The sequence below is a fragment of the Lissotriton vulgaris genome, chromosome 2_1 (assembly GCF_964263255.1).
Source record: "Lissotriton vulgaris chromosome 2_1, aLisVul1.2, whole genome shotgun sequence".
NCBI classification, from domain to species: domain Eukaryota; kingdom Metazoa; phylum Chordata; class Amphibia; order Caudata; family Salamandridae; genus Lissotriton; species Lissotriton vulgaris.
Window position 1 is genome coordinate 1,282,590,712 of NC_141687.1, and position 20,954 is coordinate 1,282,611,665.

The window sequence follows — 20,954 nt, forward strand, 5'->3', positions numbered from 1 at the left end:
AGGGCGTAGGTATGTTCTCGTGAGGTACATGGTAGGGGACCAATGAGGTCCATCCCCACCCTATCCCATGGGTTGCCTATTATTGGTAGCGGTTGTAGGGGAACTGCAGGGGGTCGTGTCAAGTTCTTCTTTTGGCACGCCTCACACTGTCGACAACAGGTCTCTGCCTCCTTGTAAATACCGGGCCAAAAAATAGCCGCAACATGTTTTGAGTCGTTTTCTCGGTCCCACTATGCCCAGCAGTAAGGTGGGTGTGGGCGTAGAATAGTATCTGCTCCCTGAATTCTTTTGGTACCACTAGTTGGGTTGGATCCCCTGCTTTCCCTTCCCTATACAGTAAGTTGTTTACAATACTGAATCTGGGGTACCCCTGTGCAGGTGAGGTTTGCGAGAGGTGGGCCGCTTCCCAAGCATTCATGAGGGACAGGTCATTGGATTGAGCAAATTTAAAACCCTTATCAAAAACCCAGGGTTCGACGGACAGGTATGCCCCTGCAGGGCGGTCCTTTAGTTCTCTTTTAAACAGGGATAGAAAATCGGGGTTATCTACTCCTATTATTAGCTCCTCTGGTTAGGACCCCACCACTCCCACTTTTACTGAACACGGCTCCCTGCCTATTGGGTGCAGGGTTATGCGGGCCATGGGGTAGGGTTTGACGTCGCCGTGAACGCATCTAATGTGAACGGTGCCATCATGACCTATCTGGGAGGGGTGCAACAGTCTTTCTTGGATGACAGATTGCCTGCATCCAGAATCTAAGAGGGCTTTTACAGGTTTATGATTTACCAGTACCCTTACATAGAACGAAGGGCCCATTTCTGCAGTGTACATCACGGCTTTGGGGATGTAGCCAACCTCCATGGGATCCTCGGTGGGTCTTCGGTGGGGGCACATTCTGGCTATGTGTCCCCACTCTCCGCATTCAAAGCATTGGGGCCCCTTCATGATGGGGGGTGCTTCCGGTCGATAGGGTCGGGGTTTGAGATGTTCGGTGACCGGTTTCTTTTTATCAGGTTTGGTAGGAGTCGGGTTAGGCTTGCCACTCCTGTCTGTATCCCAAGGGAAAGTTCTGGGAGCCGCCCTGTTGTAGTTAGAGGCCATCTCGATGGCTTGTGCCGCCGTTAGTCCGGGATGTTGCCTCAACCATCTCTGTGTGCCATATGGTAAGACCTCCATAAATTGTTCCAAAATGACGCTGGACATGATATCCTCTTTGCTTCGTATGTCAGGTCTTAACCATTTTTCGGCAGCCATCTTGACTCTTAGGTACATGGTTTTGGGGTTCTCACCCGTGATACCCTTCTCCTTTCGGAAGCGGAGTCTATATGCCTCCGCATCCATTCCCAGATGGTCCAGGATCACAGCTTTTATGTCTGAGTAGGAGGACGTGCCGGAATGGTTGGCCACCTGATAGGCAGCCTGGGCTTCTCCAGTCAATAAGGGAGCTAAGAAGAAGGGCCATTTGTCCTCGGGCCATCCACAAGCCCTTGCCGCCCGTTCAAAGTTCAATAGAAATGCGTCGGGGTCTTCCCCTACCACATATTTCTGCAGGGCCACTCCCGAAGGGTGTGGATCAGATGGTCTTGGGGTTGTGGGGCCAGGTGCCTGCACGACTTTGTTGAGATTGTCCATTTGCTGTGTCATGGAGGTTCGGAATAGTTCCCTGTCGGCATCCGCGGTGTTGATTTGCTGGCTGTTCGCCCATTCTAGCTTTTGTTGCCCTTCTATGAGTGTCTGGATCACTTGTTCCATTGCCACGGTCGTTTCCGAAGGGGGTGGATCCCACTTCTGACACCAGTGTGGGCGTGGGAGTAGGGACGACCGTGACACCAAGTAGAGGGGTTAAAGAAGGTTTTATTTTTATAGCTCTAGGGGGTTTTGAAATCGTCTTTCTGTTTCGTAGGGTCAGTCTCTCTCGGGCGAACACGCTGGGGTCCGTGGCGGTGGTCTTCTCCTTCAGGAGTTAGGGGTTGATCGGATGTTCTTACAGCTGTCCCCGGCTCCGGTACATACAAGAGACCAAAAGAGAGGGAAGCCGTTAGTTCGCAGTCCTCAATGGGTGTTGCACCAAGGGGTCATGGGGAGGTGAGGGCAACCCAGTGATACGTGATTTCTTTCAGTACAGTGCTCGGTGAACAGGGAGGGGGGTTGGATGTGAGTAACAGGGAAGGAAAAGGGTTATGGATGGGACGGGAATCTACAAAGGGCAGGAACAAACCAGGACTAGTTTACACTATTTACACGCGATCACTTCGCCTCCCCACCCAGGCTGCCCAACGCCGCCGTACCTGTGACAGCCACACTCCTCCCTCGGGAGTGTGGCACGGCGGTCCATGGGGTTGTTGGCCTCCTGGCTTTCCTCCGTCCTCCGTCTCTCCGTCTCCTCAGTGATGTTCCTTCGGGCTGCCTCTCTCCTCGTTTCCTCCGCTTTCGCCTATCTCCTCCGTTCCGCTTGCTTCCGCCTGTCTCTCCTCCGGGGTGCTCGCACACCCGCTGTACATCACTTACCAACTTTTGACCAATCGGTCACTCTGACGTCCTTCGGGGGCGTGTCCTCCTCCTCCATGGAAAACGCCCATTTAAAGGAGCCACTGTTGTTGTCCTCGTCGTCTGGCTCGCTCCGACCTTCCTTCCACCGTTCTGACTGAAAAGAAGGAGTCGGAGCATGGTCAGCAGGGTAGGGATTCCACCAGTCACTCGAGGCATGTATCCCTACCTCGTTACAGTCATATAGGTCATATAGGTCCTTTTCTGTACTCCCTCACCCAATTTTAACACACAATTTTTTCCACACTTTTATTATTTTTTGCACTGCTACATCAGTCACTCTTTCATTGATGAACTCTAGTACAGAGTAACAAGACCATACTGAGACCTGTCTTAGTAGGTGAGGGCTTTTTTCATCTTGTCCTCATCTGCGGCAGGCAGGGGTTCCATCCTTTGGTCAATAAGGAATCCCAAATGATGAAGGGTGGTTCAGTGCGGTGACTGATGGGTATCCTTTACCGACCATTCTTGAGGTCTGAGAATCAACCTTGAGGTATAGGATAAATATAGTGTATATGTTTGGTGTCCTTATCACTTTAAGCATATTTTTTGTAGCCCCTTTGATACCTGTGTGTAGTTAAATGATGACTGGATCAGATCCTAATTCTGAAGTTCTCTGCGTGCACGTGGGACAGTTTTAACTATTGTAGTCTTACCTCATGATCCCATCTCTCATGATGTCACAAACCTTAGCATCCAGACAAGATCGTACCTACGGTTCCGTTTTCCCACCCCTTCTCGCTCTCTGGCACCACGCCTTCTGCCTGAGCCTGCCCAGAACTTGCATAAAGTGTTGAGCAGCATATAAGCGTACTTATAGTATCCAGGACATGACTCCATGTTTCTTTCTCCTAGACCCTTCCGAATCCAGCCCCACCATCCTGGACAGTTTCAGTTCACGGGAAGTGAAAGCGGGGCAGGAAGTAGAGCTTCCATGCATCGCTTCTGGGTACCCGAATCTGTCCAGCCGCTGGATCAAAGATGGCCGCCCTGTGCCCACCGACAGCCGCTGGACCAAGCGCAGCATGGGTCTTACTATCAGCGACCTGCGTGTGGAGGACAGCGGCACCTACATCTGCGAGGTCATCAACAACTTTGGGTCAGCAGAGGTCAGCGGCACCCTGACTGTTATAGGTAAGAGGTTGCAGCGTGTGGCAGGCTGGATGTTTGAGTGCAGGAGTGACGTTGACAGACTGAGCAAACTACAAAGAAGAGAGGGTCCTTCCTGTAGTGAGAATTCATCGACAAAGCTGCAATAGAGTTATATAGTGTTATAATGTGACATTAAAACAAATATTAAAAAACAAAGGTTTGCCTTTCACTGGGCGCAAAGCATGCAACAAAAAACACTCCTCTCTGATCTTATCCAACCACACAGAAAGGAATACCAACTGACTGGTTAGCTTCTTGGTCAGTGGTAGAGATGCTCTCTTGTTTATGTATAGACCAGCAAACTGAAAAACCCCTCCCATGCACCGTGGATTATTATAGTTAGAAGGTTATTATTTTGGGGGTTAGCGTGTGCTCCTGTGATAGAGGAATCTTATTGTGGTAAGGTCTACTAGTGTTTTTTTTGTGTGTTAGTATTGTGGGGGTTTATTGTGAGGGTTGATTTCTGGGGGCTATTATAATGTTCCAAGATTCTTGTTGTGGGAGGTTCCTATTGTCAGTTCTTTCTGCGTAAGGTCTTGTTTTGGGAGGGTCTTGTAGCAGGAGGTTCTAGTTATGGGATGGTCTTGGTGTGGAAGCCTCTTATTGTGGGAGTTGGCATTGTCGTACGTTCTTACTGTAGGTTTGAATTCTGGGATTTTCTTATTTTGGGGTATACCCCTATTAATGATAATTGTAGATGTTATCTCATCTGGACTTATGATCCACCACCCCTAACTGCAGTCCCATGATCATCTTCTCGCTCATGACTTTGTCTTTTTCTGTCTCTGACCCTTAGAACCCCTACGAGTCACCCTCACACCAAAGAAGCTGAAGACGGGCATTGGCAGCACAGTCATCCTGTCATGTGCCCTGACCGGCTCGCCAGAGTACATCATCCGCTGGTATCGCAACACTGAACTGGTGATAGCCGATGACTTCATCTCCATCCGGGGCATTGGAAATGAGACTCTGCTTATCACTTCAGCCCAGAAGAGCCACTCTGGTGCCTACCAGTGCTTTGCCATCCGTAAAGCACTGACAGCCCAAGACTTCTCCATCATCGTCCTGGAGGGTGAGTGGGCCGGTCTAGAGTAACAAGAGGCTAGGTGTGCGGAGGGAGAAGAGAAAGGGGGGAGTGATGGGATAGAGAAGGGTGAGTATAAAATGAAAAAAGAGAACGGGAATATGGCAAGAGATAAAGGGATGGGAGATAACCGGTTCGAGACCTAGAAAAGAGATACGGGCAATGGAGAAGTGAAGCGGTATAGGAGACTGAATGGGAAAGTGGAGATAGACCAATAAGGGATTATGCAAGATGTTTAGCTGGAGTGGTATGGGAGAGATGGCTACCAAGGACACCATTTTAACCCAGAAGGAAGGGCTGAGGAGGGGGAACTAAAGAAGAGGTAAACTAAGGGAATAAAAACGTAAATGTAGACAAGTCAAAGTGGTAGGTAATTGACGTTTAATTGGAATAACACAATGTACAGATGAACCGAGAGGTTTGGCATCAGTGTGTAAGGTCTGGACATTATATGCTAGGTGTTGTGGACGGGGACAGGGGACTCAAATCCCCCATTCCTACAAGGTGCCAATATTGTTGAACAACAACAAGAGCCATTTGATAACTTTCCACTCTTGCTGATCAAGCAATAAAAAGGCAACTCAAAATGTAACTCATTATTAAAAGTGGCCAACTATCCCCAACTGGCAGCCTGGATGAAGCTAACTTTAATCATCTGGGCTTCCTGCCAATCAAAGAGAAGGGGATCATTTTACCCTTGTTTTTGACTATTGGTCCCTAGAATTGCACCCCATTCATAAAATGACTCCCAAGCACTCTAATAATAGCATGTGTCCAAGCAATCTGATGTCCTCTGTGTTGAGTTCTGCAACAAGTTAGAGAAACATCTGCCCAGCTGTTGCCCTAGAAATCTAATAACTACCCATCCCTGGAAGTTGCTGCTGCAGGGAGAGGAAGCAAGACATCAGGGGAGTAGTAGAGCAAAATGACGTGTACAAAAGTCATGAGACAAGGGGTACCAGGACGCTTTTAGTACCATTTATGTTTGTGGCCCCAAAGCTTTACTGACTTGGGACCTCTTTGTTTCTTTGTGCTCTCCCCACAGACGGCACCCCTCGGATCACCTCATCCTTCAGTGAGAAGGTGGTGAACCCTGGGGAGCAGTTCTCTCTTATGTGCACAGCCAAAGGTGCCCCCCCACCCACCATCACATGGACCCTCGACGATGAGCCCATCGTGAAGGACAACGGGCACCGCAGCAACCAGTACACCATGTCAGACGGTACCACTGTGAGCCACATGAACGTCACCAGCCCGCAGATCAAGGATGGAGGCGTGTACCGGTGCGCCGCGCGCAACTCAGTGGGCAGTGCGGAGTACCAAGCGCGAATAAACGTAAGAGGTGCCTGTCCTACTTTAAATATCAGAATAGGATTGAATTTTGCTTCTGTGTGATGAAAATTTTCACAATCCCTCCCCATCCATGCTCCTGTCATTTTCATATCCCTGCTCCTCGTGTGGCTCTTTATTCTCATTTAGTCCCACATGACCCTCACTATAAATCTACCTCTCTTTGCTATTCTTGTTTCTTTTGCTCTTAATCCCAGAGATACTTGCGCTGATTGTCCCCCCAACAATTCTGCTTTCCTTTCTCTTTGCTCATTTCTAATTCTTATAATTCTTCTCAATACATTTTTCCTCACTCTTTGCACATTTTTCACTCTTCTATTTTTCTCCGGGACAAGACTCCCTCTGCATACATTAACATCACCCATTTCCCTGATTTGTTGTTACCCCCTTCTTATTAGAGAGTACACCTCCGTTTGCACCAAGTTTATTTTTGGCTCCTTTTTTTCTCTAGATGTGTTTTTCAGATCCCCCGCTACCTGAATTACCAGTCCTTTTTCTGAGTTCCTCGTCCTTATAATGAGAGCCAGTGGCCCTGCTTCCTTTAATTGCATCTCCTAATTAGAATCTCGCTCGTCATACCAGGGCAGTACTGCTTCACACACCACCTTTCTTCTTCCCTCGTCCCTTTCCAAGAAAACCGGACTTTTTATGATTCCCACTCACCAAGCCATTGCACCTTCCACCCTCCATCCAACTTGACCTCCTTACCAGAGCACTCTAATCTCTTCTTTTCCACTTGCTTTCATTTTAGCACATATTAAGAAGCTCCCCTGCCGCACCATATCTCCAGGTCTTGGGACAGTACTACAGTTGATGCTGTCATTTCTCTTTTCTGCCTCAGAGTCCTGGATATTGTTGCTTACAAAGTTTACCAAGCCTCTGTTAGAGCCCTTGGGTGTGTGCGATATAGCTGAGGTGGAGCAGGCAAGGCCTTCTCCAAGAAACGATTGAGCGTTTGGGCTTACTCACAATGCAGCACAAAAGTTAGAGATATAACGAATGCCTAGGCAGATGTATACCCACAGTAAGTGCAGTCCATAGCAGTTACGAGGTGGCTGAGAGGATTTCAGGCCTAACCCTATGGGGTAAAAAGCAACGCAATGCAAGTCTGAGGGGTCCTTGTCTTCAGCCACTTTCAATGTTCTTTGATTCGGTATCACAGTGATACTTTCCAACTAGGGAGCAAATCAGAGAGGCATACATTATATCTTTAGATACCATCGGTGTGTTCCAGTGTCAGATTGAACACTGTTCTGTAGCCTTGTTCTCTTATGTGCAGTCATTACACTTGGGCAAAAGGGGGCCCTGTTGGGGTGTCCCTTAGGGTGTAGGGCATTCTTGGGTAGTCTCTCATATTTCAGTCTTGCTAGTTGTCCTGTCGTCCCCAGTTTTTTGTTTTTTTATCTTGGGAAAAACCGGTTTTCACCTCCTTCCTGAACTTTACATGGTCTTGCTTATGGGGTCCCTAGTTTTTCACATCTTTATCCTGGGAAAAGACAGGTTTTCGCTTCTTTCCTGAACTTTAGATGTTTCTTTTCTTGGTTGCCAATAAGTTTCAGAGTTTCAGTGCCAGTGCTAACAATTTTTTCTTATAGAAGGGGTGATGTGCCAAGGTCCAAGTCTTAAGCATAGATTCCGGTTCCTGGAGTACCATTGAAATGTTGCTTGTGCTTACCAAAAGCCTATCTCTTGAATGGCTTTTACAAACCATGCAACGTGGCTATAGGCAATGCGACTCGCTATCGCCAGCCAGTCTAATGCTTGCACCACTGTGTTCTGTTCTTTAGTGTGGAGGTGTGATAGCAGCCTTGCAGCTATGTTTTAGATCTATGTTTTACATTTAGATCCTTCATAGCTTGTGTAGTAGGAAGCAGTTGCAATTGTTTAAGAAAAAATTCCCTAGGCAACAGTTGGTCTAAAGAATAACATGATTGGAAAAGACTCACTGTACCATCTTTATATTAAAAAACCTCATTTTACTCGTATAAAGAGATTAATAAAGATTACAAAAGATTATATTGTACGGTGTAAATGAACATAATATCGACAATGACAGACAATCAAACAAACAAGTTAAAAAAGAAATATATTTAAAATTCTAATATCTCATACAGCAGGCATAAATGTATGTCCCTTAAGCGTGGTAAAATAGGAACAATTGCACAATCAAACAATGAATCAATCTTACACCAAAAGACAATAAACAGATAAAGGAAAACATTAAAACAAATATACAGAACAGAACAATACAATATGGTGGCTTTTTAATACATTCAATGATGGATCTTCGATGGGTTGTTTGATTGTCATTGTCGATATTATGTTCATTTACACAGTACAATATAATCTTTTGTAGTCTTTTTTTAATCTCTTTACACAAATAAAATGAGTTTTTTTTATATAAAGATGGTACACTGAGTCTTATCATGTTAGAATTATGGTATATTATATTCTTTAGACCAACAGATGCCTAGGGACTTTTTTCTTAAACAATTGTATTTTCCCTGCCCTAGGAACATTTATTAGTAGCAGGGAGTACTTATATTTACATTGTGTAGGATGCAGTTGCAAACCATTTGGGTTACCTACTCGTGTTATTACGAAGGTGAAACTGGCCTGTTGTTTCTGATGTTATCTCTGATGAGGGAAGACGCATCTTGGTGTTTGAATTGGCTGTGACATACTTCTAGCGTCTTAATTGACATGTGGGGGCGGGTTTGGGTCAATTACCTCTATGAGGCTTCTGAACCCCATGCTTCTTTGGCCAAGATTGTTGTAGTTTGGCAAATATTCCATTTTCCACAGCTTATGAGCTCGTTTTTACAGAGTTGAGTTTAAGATAATTAGTCTTCATCTATTCATCAGTGACACTTATACAGTCATAAAGTTGAGATGTGTTTGTTCTCAGGATTTTCCAGTTTAGGATAATATGTGCATCATCAGCACAGTTATACAATGTCAGACTGAGTTCTCTGATCAGGTTTGGTAAGGGGTGAGGTAGAGGCTGAACAGGAGTGGGTAAATGATGAAGTCTTGTAGGATGCTGCAGGATGGTGCATGAGATGGAGAGGGATTCAGTGGTGTTACCGCAATGCTTTGTGAGTCTTCAAGGGAAAAGGAGATCCAAGGTATGGTATTTCCTTGTATGCCAAGCTTTTTAGCCACATTAGTAGTGTCTGGGGATCAGTAATGTTAAGGGTGGCAGATGGTTCTAAAAGTAACAGTGCTGCCAATTCCATTACTATTCACTGTTAATGTTAGGGCACTCCGAATGGATATCAAAGCTGCCTCAGTGGCGCTGCAAAAACCAGATTGTTGGTCCGAGAGTATGTTGTTCTCAACAAAGTTGGAATTTGGCTGAAGGCCGACCTTTATATCAGTTTTCCTAAGAATGGCCCATTGGCAATGTGTGTGTAGTTGTCCAGATTAGACGGCTCAAAGTTTGTTTTCTTCAGCAGTGGTCAGATTAAGGAGGTCTTGAGTTTGGATGGGAATGTGCATGTGCTTAGGACATTGTTCAAGAGCCTCTGTGTCACAGACTCTGAATCTTCACAAGCCTGCATTTCATTCTAGACAGTTGTGGTTGAATTGTTCCGCCCCTTGGAGATGTGGGGATCCAGAAGGCTTGTTCAAAATATGATGACTACTTGTGATACTTCAATATCTCTGGACCACTGGTGGTGGTTGAGCATGTCTTAACTGGAAAGTTGCTGTGGAAATACAGTGCAAGTCCCGGGGCGGGGGAGGAATTTCAGGGTAACCAAAAGAGGTTAAAGAGGTCTACAAGAACGGGGATCAAGGAGCTCGTGTGTGCAGATGGGGTCCTTCACTTGTATGACTGTTGTGGACAACACCAAGTCAGTGTTTCTATATAATCAATAATTGTGCGAATAGCCTTTTATTTAGCTCCATGGCATGTAAGCTTACCTCATAAATATTAATTGTGGAATTCAAGCCAAAGTCCCTTTGAAAAAAGAAGGGGCAGTAGAAAGATACAGATTGAATTGACAACATTGATTGCCAAACACTAGCCAACAGGTTATGCTGGGCATCTGCGTTACAATGCTGCTCCGAGCAGAAAACGCACGGCGAACCCAAACACACAGTTCAACTCCTTGTGCCTAGCCATACACGAGCCTCCGTTTTTACCAGGGATAACTGCTAAACTCACAACTGCCCTCATGAAGCTGTCTCTTCTTCTTCCTTACTCTTCTTTCCCTTTTCACTCTTGTTCCTTTCTCTTTGCCTCACTTCCCTTTATGTAGTGTTTCCTCTGCCAGACATGGCGCTGTGTGTGTGTATGCACTTGCCTGTCTGTCTATCTGTATGCCTGTCTCTGCATTTGATTGTCCCTGCTAAATTTTATTCTATGTTGGACCACACTGTAAATGCATTTTAGTGAAAATGGAAGCATACATCCAAAAAGCCATTAGAAAGAGAGTAATACTAAAATACTCCTGTAGCCTGATCCAGGATGGGATTGACAATGTCTCAAGCCCACTGCTGAAGGATTCTGGGTTAAAGAACCAATGGCTGAAGGAAGCCGACCCATAGTCTCATACAGTATGTATAGAAAACAATATGTTTGCCTCGAATGGTACAGGGGGGATGCACGTCAAACCGAACAAAGCTTTACATAGGAAAGGTGCACACCGACTTGCATGCCCCATGGACTTCGGTCCACAAATGTTGCAGGCCTTTTACAGTGTAAAGCCAAGATACTGCAGTGATACCCTTTATCTACATATTTTCAATGTACTGTTCCCTTGCAGTGTAATTCTGGGGTATCTCGACACTAGAGGTGCACTTGGAATGCAACTTCAGTTTTATTGCAGGGTGTACTGGCAGTGATGCTCCTGTGTACTTCTGCAGTGCAACTATGCTTGTAATATAACGGCATTGTTCGTGAACTGCAACTCCTGTACAGTGGCTCAGTGTTTTTGCAGTGTAACTTCAGTGGACTTTGATAGTGTGAAACATATTTGCACTGAACCTATATCTGAACTTCAGAGCAAAGTACCACTCAGTTCTACACAGTGCATCTCCATTCTAATTTCAGTATATTTCAGTTCAGCAGAGTGTTCCTGTTACTTACAGTATGTATTTTCGGTGCTACACACTATTTGCTGAATAACTGCTATCTGTTTCAGTGCTGCTGCTCGTCTGCAGGATACCATTCATGGACGTCAGTACTCTTCATCACAGTTTCTGGTTTTCTGTAGAGCATCTTCAGCATTGCAGTGTATCTACAGTACAAATCTAGTGTACACCAGTGCTGCACAGTGCATCTGCAGTGGACGTCCAACGTATTTAAATGTATTGTACCATGCTTCTGAATGAGAAGCTCTGTGTACTTCTGTACCCACTCCGTGCATCCACAGGGAAAGTCCAGTGTATTTCAGTACTGCACAGTGCACCTGAAGTACAAGCCCAGTGTACTGAAGTGCATCTGCATTGAAAGTTCTCGAACTCAGCACTGCTCAGAGCATCTGCAATGACAGCCCATGTATTTACATTCTGTATAGTACATCTTGAGTGGAAATTCGTATACTTCAGTTCTGCAGTGGAAATTGATTGTGATTCAGTACTGCATAGAGGAAATACAGTGAACGTGCAGCGTAATGGAGAACTGCACTCTGTATCAGCATGTGCTTCCTTAGAACACAGTTGTTTTACATGATAACCACTGTGTGCTTCTATACTGCACCATGTACCTAAAAGGCAGCTTCGGTGTACCTTATCAGTGCTCAGAAGCAAAAGGAACAAATGATAGACAGAATGCTGAACAATACGAACATTCACCCCCAGCCACAAATATCTGGGTTCAATCTATCGTTCTTTTACTCACCATGTCACCCAGTTTGGACCCACCCATATGGAAATCAGTCTTTACCCTGCTCCTCATGGGAACAGTCCAGCCCGAACTGACAAGCCAGGTCCTCCTCCCTGGACCCGAAACAAACATCCTTGGACCGGTTTCGGGGCATCATCCTTCATCAGCCAGGCTAGCTTGAATCCAGTGGTGCAGTGAGCATGGGACACACGTCTGGACAATGAATGGCATGGGGAGCAAATGAACAATTGATTTAGGCCCAGATCTGTAATCTGGGGTGAATGTTTGACATTGTTCAGCATTCTGTCCATCAATTTTTCTTTTTGTATTTGTCACCCTGAGTGAGAGGGGGGATGCCCAAACGTAGGTTGCATGCTCTCCATGCCACTGGAGTCAAGCTAGCCTGGCTGATGAGGGGTGAAACCCCGAAACCAGTCCCAAGATGCTTGTTTCAGATTCTGGGAGGACCTGGCCTGGCAGTTCGGGCTGGACTGTTCCAATGTGGAGCAGAGCCAAGACTGATTTGCATATGGTTGGGTTTAAACTTGAATGGCATGGGGAGCAAAAAAACGACTGAAGCCCAGATCTCTGTACTGGGGTGAATGTTTGACATTGTTTAGCATTCTGTCCATCAATTGTTCTTTTTGCATTTGTCACCCCAAGTGGGACGGGTATGCCCAGACGTGGGTTCCGTGCTCTCCATGCCACTGGAGTCAAGCAAGCCTGGCTGATGAGGGGTGAAATCCTGAATCCAGTCCCATGATGCTTGTTTCTGATTCTGGGAGGACCCGACTTGGCAGTTCGGGCTGGTCTGTTCCCATGGGGAGCAGGATCAAGAATGATTTTCATATGGCTGGATCGAAACTGGAATGGCATGGGGAGCAAAAAAACGACTTAAGCCCAGATCTCTGTACTGGGGTGAATGTTTGACATTGTTCAGCATTCTGTCCATCAATTGTTCTTTTTGCATTTATCAGTGTGCAGAGCATCTGCAGTGGAGCTCCAGTATAGAGATCCTTTCCCTCAAATGTATGGTCTTTCTCCTGCAATCCTGCTCCACAGACACCACACCCACCTTACGTGTGCTGTCTCTCTTCCACAGACTAGCCTCAGCCCTCCACCCATCTCATGCATTGCTGTTCCATTCCATTCCCGTTCCACACACCCACTCCTTTCTGATGTATGTTCTATTTAACTGTTGCTCCATTAAAGCTTCCTTACACTCCTGCCTCATCTAATCTCGATCATGTATTGTTAGTCTTTTCCACACACTCCCCCGCATTAGTGACCTTTTTATCCTCTTATGTCAACAGACCCACTCTCATGTATGGTCTCCCTCCTCCAACATTTGTTCAAAGGTCTCCCCACTCACCACCTCTCGTATATTATCTCTCTCCTTAACTCTTGGTTGAAAGACCTTCTCACCCACCACGTCTCATGTATGGTGTCTTTCCTCCACTCTTGAACCAGAGACCTTCACCACAGCCCCTGTGCCACCTCTGATTTTTCATCTCTCCCCGCTCTTGTTCCACAACCATCCTACATCTTGATGTATGATCTTTCTCTTCAGTCTTCCTCCACAAACACCCTGCCCTTCTGATGCTTGGTCTCTCTCCTTCATCTTGTCCCAGATACCCTCCCCTCCTCCCACCTCTCTTAATGTCTGGAATGCTTTCTACGAGGGGCGGTTCCAGAGTCCACCTAACGTGCTTGTATCCTGCTCTCTCCTTCTGTCTCCCTAGGTCCCCCCAGCATCCGGACGATGAAGAACATCACGGCCGTGGCTGGGCGGGACACATTTATCCACTGCCGGGTCATAGGGTACCCCTATTATTCCATCAAGTGGCTGAAGGACGCGCTGCTGCTGCCTGACAACCATCGGCAGGTGGTCTTCGAAAACGGCACCCTTAAGCTGATGGACGTGCAAAAAGTGATGGACGAGGGGGAATACCTGTGCAGCGTGCTCATCCAGCCCCAGCTGTCAATCAGCGAGAGTGTCCACGTCACCGTAAAAGGTAGGAGTAACTTCAGGGCAGAGACCACAATTTCTCCTTTTACTTTATGGGGTAGTGTCCGCTGTTGACTCTGGGAGCCTTTCTCTTGGGTTCCTGAGGTAGTCCGGGATTACTGAAAGTTTCACATGGGGTCTTGGGTCAGTCAGTTGTTAGTAGGCAGTATCCTGTGCTGGTACTATAAGGCCTTCTCTTTAGGCATTGGTTACTGGGTAGTGTGGGTTCTGTGAGGCCTTCTTTTAGGACCCCAGGCAGTCAGCGGGACTAGATAATATTCTCTGAGACTTTCTCTTGGGGACCTAGGGCAGTCAAGAGTTAATGGGAAGTATTGTGTGGAGTCCTGGGGAAGTCAGAGGTTACTGTGCAGGGTCCTGGGCAGATTCTGTCGGGCCTTCCTTCTTGGGGCTATGGTGCAGTGCTACGTGTAGCTCAATGAAGCCTGTGCTTGGGGTCATGGCGCAGTCATTGGTTGCTTGGCAGCATCTCTCATGGGCTCTGCGAGGGCTCCTCTTGTCTTGGGGGCCATGTTCTGACCACTTCTCTGGGAGTCCTTGGTTATCTGTATGCTGCGGGGATTCTGGGATCCTGGTGTTGACCGGGGTTACTGACAGTATCCCGTGGGATCGAGGGACAGTTGGAGGTTACGGGATAGCGTCATCCCACATGGATTTTCTGACACCTTTTATAACAGGTCTCAAGATAATATTAATTGACCCCAATTGGACAACCAAGTTACTAGCTTTGGGCAGGTGCCTCTCTCGTTAACACCGTCGAGACTGATTCAGTGTGACCCAGTAAACTTACTGATTTAAAAGTACAGGATTGAACACAGGCAGGGTCGAAGTGGCCTATAGGGCAACTAGGCAGTGCCAGAAGGGCTGATCTAACTAACCGGCCAGTGTGTGAGACATCCCTTTGGTTGTTCCCGGGCCTCTTTATGGTGTTGTGAGCCGGTGTTTACCATTGATTTTCATAATCTTGCCACAAACATTACACAAATGCGTCCAGTCCGCAACACCGACTTTTTAAGCTATGTTATTTGCTAATTGGAGCCAATTTTATTTTTATTCCTGGCATACTTTCTGTCCCAGTCCAACAGAAGCACAAACAAGCACACACATGTCCGACAAATATTTATGAGAATAAAAAATGACCCCAGTTCTGAGGACCTGACTGAGATTTTACTGAAAGGGAGACTAGGCAGCTTCACTCCAGGGATGCAGGTGAATTCCGCTATAGCCCTGAACTACAATCTAGTGCCAATACCACAAGGAGCTTCATGGCCGTCTACGAGACGGATCTGGTGGTTTAGTGGACTAATGCATCCACTGTAGAGGCCGGTGTTGGACCTCATGGTCACAGGTTCAAATCCCCAGGGTTCCATTCCGCCATTCATCCTTCTGAGGTCAACAAAATGAGTACCATTGAGTAGAGTAACAATAAACACGTTATTCAGCTCCAAGATGCCCTTCTGGGTGAACGTGTGCTTTACAAATACACATGTTATGTTAAATTGTGTTATGAGGGGCAGCAGCAATCTCCATCAAGGTTGAGGGGGTGCCTTATTTCAAGAAGTACTAGGTTGTGCTGTTGTGCAGCTTGTGTTGAAAGGTGGACATTGTGGTACAGCTTTTTCTCAGGCCGTGTAGAGGTCTTTTGTCCCAGCTTTGGCTCCAGGCTTGTCATGAGCCCCCTCCGCCCCTTACCTAGGCAGACCATCCGTCTGTTTCCCTCACAGTATGCACTGTCTCAGTACAGAAAATGGTTAGCCCCATCTTACCCCCTCTTTCTGGGGGTTGGTTAGTCTTCACCATGTATAGGCTGCAGGAGGCAGAGCAGACACTCTCCTAGAGGGAACAGTGCATAACTTCCACAAAGCCTACTTCCGATAAATGACTTAAGGCTCATAGATGGAACCTCAGTTCTAATACAGATCAAGACATTGTAGCCCAGGCTGTTCCCGCTGTGCCTCCCATCCCTGCAATGACAGGATTTGTAGCCCCACTCCATCCAGTCCTGGTAGTGGCAGGCTGTGTAACCCATCCATTCTTGCTTACCCTGCTCCCCTCTGACCCAGGCATGGATCAATATCCCTCATCAACCCAAAATCACAGGTTTTCCTTGTAAACACGAAGTCTTAAGTGCCTGACCTGTACCCGCCTCACCTCCCAGTGCTGTACCAGTGTTTTTGTGGGCTTTTAAAGACTGATGCCCAGGGGCCTCGCAAAGCTCACTGAACACGCTAAAAGCATCAACCCGCTATCAATAATTGATTGGCAGCAGGGGAGTGATTAAACCCGATTGAGTGAGCTGCCGGCTTTTAGGCTGCAAATGTTCACCTCTCTCCAGACTAAGACAACAGAGCTGTCACTCGAGTAGCACAGGTCTCACAGGCTCATCTCTCGGAGGGCAGAACTATACTTTATGTTAGCCAGATCATGAAAGCCCGGTTTCCTGACAGCTTAGCTATCGCTCAGGTTACAGAGCTCTCCAGACTTAGACTTGTGGCTTTGTTTCTATGTGGTGGGAGAGGCAAGAGGGTGGAGGTAGCAGGTTGGGCTTCATTGCACCTTGCAAGGCTGCACTGTCAAGCTGGTGCCACGTGATTGGTAAAATTACAAAAAAACAGAGGTCGAGACAGAAAGGCATAAGCCTGGCACCGACTCTCTGCTTCAGAGAGCAAAGCTATCCCACAAGTTACAGAGATCTCGCAGACTCCGATCTCGGAGAGTGGAGCTATCTTTAAGGTTAGGTTGAAATCTTAGGTTCAGACCTCAGACAGCAGAGAGGTTACTTCCGGTTGCATATCTGTGACAGGGTAAGGCCCCGCACAGATGAGTTGCCCCCCATGTAAAAGCTCTCCCGGGGACAGGCATCTGACAGCAGAGCTATGTCTCAACTAACTTCTGAGTTAGCCCAAAGTAAGCGCAGATCGTACAGGATCGGATATGAAAAGACCTGCCCCTATTGCGCACCGATATTTGAGGTTCAGAGAAGGACTAGTTTTACACAGACTGTGCAGTTCAGATCTTTGATAGGCACTCCTGTCTCTTCGATATTGAGGAGTCTGCAGCAATTGCATATTAAAGGCGAGCAATGATTACCTCAGTAGAGCTTGGAGCCCTTGGTTTTAAGGATCTGCAGTGGTTCTCTACAAGGGACCTGGAGTGATTGGTTCGGAGTGCCCTCCTATGATTGGTTAAGTATGCATATTACTTGGTTCTGACTGGAGTCCCTTGAGCAGAGCTACAATTCATCATGGTACCAGTGACTTTTAATGTACTCTCTATTTAAACCTTTCCTTGTTTCTCACAGTCCCACCTCTTATCCAACCCTTCGAGTTCCCACCAGCATCCATCGGCCAGCTGCTCTACATCCCATGTGTGGTGTCTTCGGGGGACATGCCCATCCGGATCACCTGGAGGAAGGACGGGCAGGTGATCATTTCTGGGTCAGGGGTCACCATTGAGTCCAAGGAGTTCATGAGCTCCCTGCAGATTTCCAGTGTGTCCCTCAAACACAATGGCAACTACACTTGCATTGCCAGCAACGCAGCTGCAACTGTCAGCCGGGAGCGGCAGCTCGTTGTGCGAGGTAAGGCTTCTCTGCCAGCTACGTCTGCATGATTGCAATAAGGAAATAGGACCCTTGCGATTTGTTGCATGTAGTCACATTGATCATAGGAGTATTGTGGTTGACTGTCTGCAATTGCTCGAATGGTTAGTATAACCCCATTGGCTGTGTGCAATCATTTGAAGGCAAGCAGAATTATGATTGGCTCTGTGTACCTCCTGTTTTATTGTTTTTTTGTAATGTGCAAACTCTAGCTGAATCGTCTCCCTACGAGGCCATCTGGAACAGTCCCTGAGGGTGACACAGAAGAGGAAATCAGAGAATGAGTTCAATAGGACTTTTAGGTTGGTTCAACAGAGTGAACCTACCAAAGAATATTAAAATGTTCTGCTTGTGGCAAGCTACACGCAGCTGTGCCAGGGAGTAAATCCGTTTTTTTGCAAGCGGAGTATGGTATTGTATTGTATTAAAATATAGGTGGTTAGTGGGTGCATACATCCTTTTAATCTTATTGGTGATCCGTCCCAGTGCTATTGTTGCCACCTCCAGTTGCACAGCCTATCTATACAGTCTCCGGCAACTTGGACTGTTACTGCTTCTAAACAAATTGAAAACCAGAATGGTATTTTTGGAACCCCTTCATGCAACAGAGCCAGTACTCCCTATGACTCAGGTCCTTCCTTCAGAATTATGGTGCATGTAAGAACCAATCCAATCCAATCCAAAAATTCTTTATTTCGGCCATATAGACCATAAAAGATGCAGTACAAGACATTACATACATTAAAATACATTTTAAAAATACATTGTATAAAATTCCCTCTCATCCAGCATGAAGGAATTATAATAACAATAGAATGGTTCAGGGGGCTTTTTTCTTTCTGATCAGCCATACTGCCATTGGAAATTTGGATACGGCGAACACAATGTAAGAACCAATTTTGTAAATAGTTAACGTAACTGTAAATAGATATATATTGCTCTCCACTTGAAGGATCTGCAACAATACCCTCTTGGTTTTGATTTTGTCAGCTGACCCATTTTTCAAAACACAGGCTCATTCTTCAACACCTTTAGGCCTTAGCTTGTCATAAGCAGTGGAGTCTTTAATACCGTTGGCATGCCCATCGAGTCTTGACAGGATGTGTTCTGAGCTTTATAATCCTTCTGTCTGACTCCCGATTGTTTGTGTAGGTGTCTGAACAGATGCCTGAGAAGAACTTTTTATTGGCTGACACAAATTACTAGCATGGAATGATCATTTTGGTTGGTTGCTTGCTTGGTGTGAGTGAGCCTTTTTGGTTGGCTGTATCGAGTTGCTGTGCACCGCGCAGGCTGTGTTGGGCTGACTGAAACCCCTTCGTGAGAAGCAGTGTTTTTCCAGGGCAGTCATAAGGACACAGAACAGATTTAAATAGAAATCACAATTCACCAAACTTACATAGGCTTCAGATGGTTCAGCCATTGAGAATAAGTGACAACCGCTTGAGAGGCTCATGACGTCTAGTTTTAGGCACCAGTCCTAGACTTCAACAATCCTCAAGCTGTTCTGTGACCTTTCAATCCACATGGTAACCTCTTAACCTAAACTCTTATAGTCATTTACCAGGTCTTTGCACATTTAAAGTTGTTATAGTGTCGTATTTTTTAGGGAACAAATGAACACAATTAATAAAGAAAAAAAATAAGAGGGTAATATAGAGTAAGGGCTACTAAGAAACCCCTAGTAGAGTGCATTAGATTGGAGAAAGCATTGAGTGTGCTTTCAATGTCTTGCTGCCACCAGCAGAACTTTAAGTGGAGATTCTCTCCACCAGATGACTTCTCGACTCTTCCTGTACCTCATTTACTAGCAGCAGTGACATCTTTCTTCAGTCAGCCTCTCTCTCTCACTGGGTCTGAAGTCATAGAGCTCTGACATTTTCCCAGCATACAGTTTTTCAGCGTGGGCAGTAGTTTTTCATCATGGGCATTTATTCGGTGTGGATAGTTTTTCTTTTCCGTATAGGTAGTATTCAGTGTTTAATGTTCTTCAGAAAGCATATTGTAAAGATTCTCTTGCTGTGCCTCCTCGTTCCTTCAAATAGATGGGTCTAAAAATGTAAGTTGTCTTTCTGATTGGAAAGAATTGTAAAAGGCAATCATTATCATGGTGGTCTCGTGAAAGGACCCCCAGGATGCCCTACACCACCTGCAGATTGTTTTATCCCTGTTACTTTTCAATGTGAAGCCGCAACATTTAAAATATAAGAGTGTAATATCTTTACTTTAGGCTAGAAGCACTATTTATTCTGCAATGGTTTAACACCGCCTGAAAGGTGTGGACAGGATGTACCTCAGGCCGTTAAATTCCCTCATATTTGCAAGACTGCTTTAAAGTGTCTTTCTGTGGTGAAACACAAGAGTGCTGCAACAAAGACAGGCCCTTATTCCATGTTTTGGTGTCACCAAGTCAAGAGACCAAGTTGTTGGTAGCAAATATGGATGCCAAAAAGGCAATGACTTTTCCATCGCAAGAGCAGATTCTGTATCTTCAGAGCACATCTCTGCACTACCGGACATCAGCCTAAAAGCTTGTAAGGTGATGAAGCTAAGAGGGGTGCTGGTCACCCTCCAGCAATGGATGGACAGTCAGTGGCATTGTGATCCAGGTTACAAGGTCAGTCAAGGGGTTGTAAAACAGCAGGAGCTTCAGGAGTGGCACAGGAAGGTGATGGAACTATGTTGGCAGATTGCATCATTCTTGTAGTCCCACTGCCAGGTCCCACTGGAGCACTGTCCTGCCTGGGGATGTGGTCAGTAGTCTTGCACTAAGCGGATTTGTCAACTTCCAGATGTTACATTACCAGCTGAAGTCCTGACAGAGGGGAATGATGAAGATATTTTGAACGTTTCTTAGCTTAATTCTTTTATCTCCTACTCATTGCCAAGTCACACTAGACAAGTCCAACAGTGGTTGGGCAGCTAATAGTTCAGTGTGAAATTCTGACAAAGTGGGAGGCGATAAAGCTGTAAGGGATGACAGCAGCATGCTTTTAGGGATTTTACCAGGACACACTGGAGAACACTCCGTCAGTGGACGGACGATTGATGGTCAGTCCCAGGAGGGTGATCCGATGCAGGGGTTGTTGCACATATGGTAATAAAGCCTTTACCATTGAACCACCAACATATAGTCTGACATCGGAAATACATTGAGGATTGGAGACCAAGGAGTCCGGCAGCACTACAGAGGAGAACTTAGTAGGTTAGGGGACACAAATGATAGCACGGGCATGTTAATTCTGATACAGCCCACACTTGAATACTACAGGCCTAGCCTCCAAGGCTTTGAAAACGATAAAGTAACACAATGGTGTAGATCAGGATAATATTATGGCTGTACTGTATAGTGAATCTCTG

General features: G+C 46.2%; 1 protein-coding gene across 1 annotated transcript in view; it reads left to right on the forward strand.

Moving 5' to 3' along the window:
- Nucleotides 1–20,954, forward strand: part of DSCAML1 (DS cell adhesion molecule like 1) — a 630,702-nt gene that overhangs the window by 343,355 nt on the left and 266,393 nt on the right. Inside the window, exons 5-9 of the mRNA XM_086957025.1 lie at nucleotides 3,404–3,682; nucleotides 4,497–4,772; nucleotides 5,830–6,126; nucleotides 13,710–13,982; nucleotides 17,295–17,573. Coding sequence (XP_086813151.1) covers nucleotides 3,404–3,682; nucleotides 4,497–4,772; nucleotides 5,830–6,126; nucleotides 13,710–13,982; nucleotides 17,295–17,573 — 1,404 coding nt within the window. The remainder of the gene's footprint in view (nucleotides 1–3,403; nucleotides 3,683–4,496; nucleotides 4,773–5,829; nucleotides 6,127–13,709; nucleotides 13,983–17,294; nucleotides 17,574–20,954) is intronic.